This window comes from Chiloscyllium plagiosum, chromosome 24 (assembly GCF_004010195.1).
Source record: "Chiloscyllium plagiosum isolate BGI_BamShark_2017 chromosome 24, ASM401019v2, whole genome shotgun sequence".
In the NCBI taxonomy this organism is placed as follows: Eukaryota; Metazoa; Chordata; class Chondrichthyes; order Orectolobiformes; family Hemiscylliidae; genus Chiloscyllium; species Chiloscyllium plagiosum.
In genome coordinates, this window is record NC_057733.1 from 3,059,191 (window position 1) to 3,061,774 (window position 2,584).

The window sequence follows — 2,584 nt, forward strand, 5'->3', positions numbered from 1 at the left end:
TCCCCACCGGTACTGTACCCCAGTGTTATACCGGGACAGACCTGCCCCCACAGTACTGTACCCCAGTGTTATACAGTGACAGACCTGTCCCCACCAGTACTGTACCCCAGTGTTATACAGGGACAGACCTGTCCCCACCAGTACTGTACCCCAGTGTTATACAGTGGCAGACCTGCCCCCACAGTACTGTACTCCAAAGTTATAGAGTGACTGGCCTGTCTCCACTCGTAATATGGGTTGTATAAATGTGTTTTTTCTGGTTCATCCAGGCAGTTGAGAAGTTGGTCCAAGGTGCTGAGTCGGGCTGTGCAAGTGACAAGGAGAAACAGATTATTATTAACTGCACTGAGCTGCTAACCCGCATCCTGCCTTACATCTTTGAGGATCCGGATTGGAGAGGCTTCTTCTGGTCAACAGTTCCCGGAGCAGGCCGTGCTGGGGTAAGGTCTATACCAGGTCCTTCCCTTACATTGCTTTGGAATTTTTCTCAGAACAGCCGATGCCAGTGCCTTTGTTTGGGCTTTTGCTGAGTTTTTATGACCAAGTGCGTTCATTATACATGCACAGTAAATCTACCATGGGACTTCTCAGCAAAGAATGATATTGAAGCAAGGAGGGAGAGACTGAGGGGAGATGACTGAAAGCTTGGTGGTATTGACATGCGTTTCTGGGTGGAGAGTGAGATGGTGAAGGGTCTGGAAATAATGTGACTGAGTCACATCCAGCAGCAGTTTGATTCTTCTTCCCCCTCCCCCTGTCCATAGTGCTGAGCATCAATTTAATCCTGAGTCTGCAGTGAGTAAGATCTAGCCTTACTCACCATTGTGAGCAGGATTAGAAAATCCACTGCCTGTTATGTCAAAGATCAATTTCTCTCCAGTCCAGTCTTTATTGATTGAAATTGGTTACCCTATGACCTTTGTGACCAAGTGAACCCTGTACATAGTAAGTGGGATCCAATCCAAAACCGTTGAAAACCAGGGAGCACCGACTGAAAAGGAGCCAGAGGCAACAGGAGGAGAAACCTTTTTTTTTTAGCAATGAGCGGTTATGATTTGGAATGCCTACCTAATGGGAAAGTGGAAGCAGGAGGGTTCGAAAGGGAATTGCATAAATACCTGATTGAGAAGAGACTAGCAGGCTGTGGGATTAAATTAAATTGCTTTCTAAATGAGCCAACATGGTTTCAATCAGCTGAATTACTATATTTTGTGCCATCCTATTTGATAATTTTATTCTGATAGTTCGGCAAATCACTTCCTTAAAAGTAGCGTCAACAAGATGAGGGCGGAGGAGAGATTTGGGTGGATGATTGCAGAGTTTAATTTCAGATTGAGCAAGCAAGACACACACACAACCAAATTCATTCCTCGCTTGTGAAATACATCAGCTGAAAGTTTGTACCTAATGCACTGCTGAATTGGCTTAATGTTAAAGAGCCGCACCCTGTGTCTCACACACCCTGGGGCCTCAGGCAGACACAAGCAGCTAGCTCGGGCCTTGCCAAGATACTCCCTGAAAAGAAACCTTCCATTTTCAGGTTTGCCTTTACTCCACATTTTATCTGTTCAAATTGGGAATTATTTGCCAATTCCCAGTTATTCCTGGAATCTCCAAGAATCTTGAGACAACTGTTCAGGAACTTGGTTAGGTTGCAATGCTTGAAGCAGCCACTGCTATACTACTGACCAACTCTTATAAGATCCAAAACGCATTGCAGGGATTCCATGCAACAGGACTTGCATTCATACAAACAGATGTATCAATCCTCCCCTGCACCCTCCCCCAGACAGACAGACACACACACACACGCTGACATGCATGTGCACATGCACACCTTTACAAGCATGCATATACATACACATACACATAACCATACATGTAAGCATGTATATACCTGCGTGTGTACGTGCACATCCACCTGTCCCCCCCACAGACAAGCATACACATGCCTGCACACACATGCATGCACACGCAAACAAGTATGCATCTATCCCCATGCACATACCTACACACACAAACATACATATACCTGTCCCACCAAACACACATGCAGGCACACAGGCAAGTGTGTCTATATGTGTATATATCCCCTCTCTCACATACAAGCAAATATATATCCTGCCCAAACACAGGCGTGTACATGCCCCTTCCCCCAGATAAGTGTACATATTTCACCCCCCGCTTAAAACGCAGAGGCAAGCATGTACATATTCCCTCAAACACACGGGGACAGGCATGTACGTATTCCCCCCTTCCCCAACACACGGGACAGGCGTGTACGTATATCTCCCCCCCCCTTCCCCAACATGCGGGGACAGGCGTGTACGTATCTCTTTCCCCCTCCCTTCTCCTACACGTGGGGACAAGCGTTTGTGTCCCCCCCACCCCAACACGCTGGGACAGGTGTGTACGTGTCCGCCCTTCCCCAATACACGGGGACAGGTGTGTACGTGTCACCCCTTCCCCAACACGCAGGGACAGGCGTGTACGCATCTCTTTCTCCCCCTTCACCAACGCGCAGGGACAGGCGTGTACGTGTTCTCCCTTCCCCAACACTCGGGTACAGGCGTGTACTTATCTC

At 47.7% G+C, this 2,584-nt stretch overlaps 1 protein-coding gene across 4 annotated transcripts in view; it reads left to right on the plus strand.

Annotated features, from left to right (window-relative positions):
• LOC122561967 (protein HID1-like) overlaps window positions 1–2,584 on the plus strand; it is a 114,646-nt gene that overhangs the window by 17,166 nt on the left and 94,896 nt on the right. For all 4 annotated transcript variants that reach the window (XM_043714309.1, XM_043714310.1, XM_043714311.1 and 1 more), the window contains exon 3: window positions 270–440. In XM_043714309.1, coding sequence (XP_043570244.1) covers window positions 270–440 — 171 coding nt within the window. The remainder of the gene's footprint in view (window positions 1–269; window positions 441–2,584) is intronic.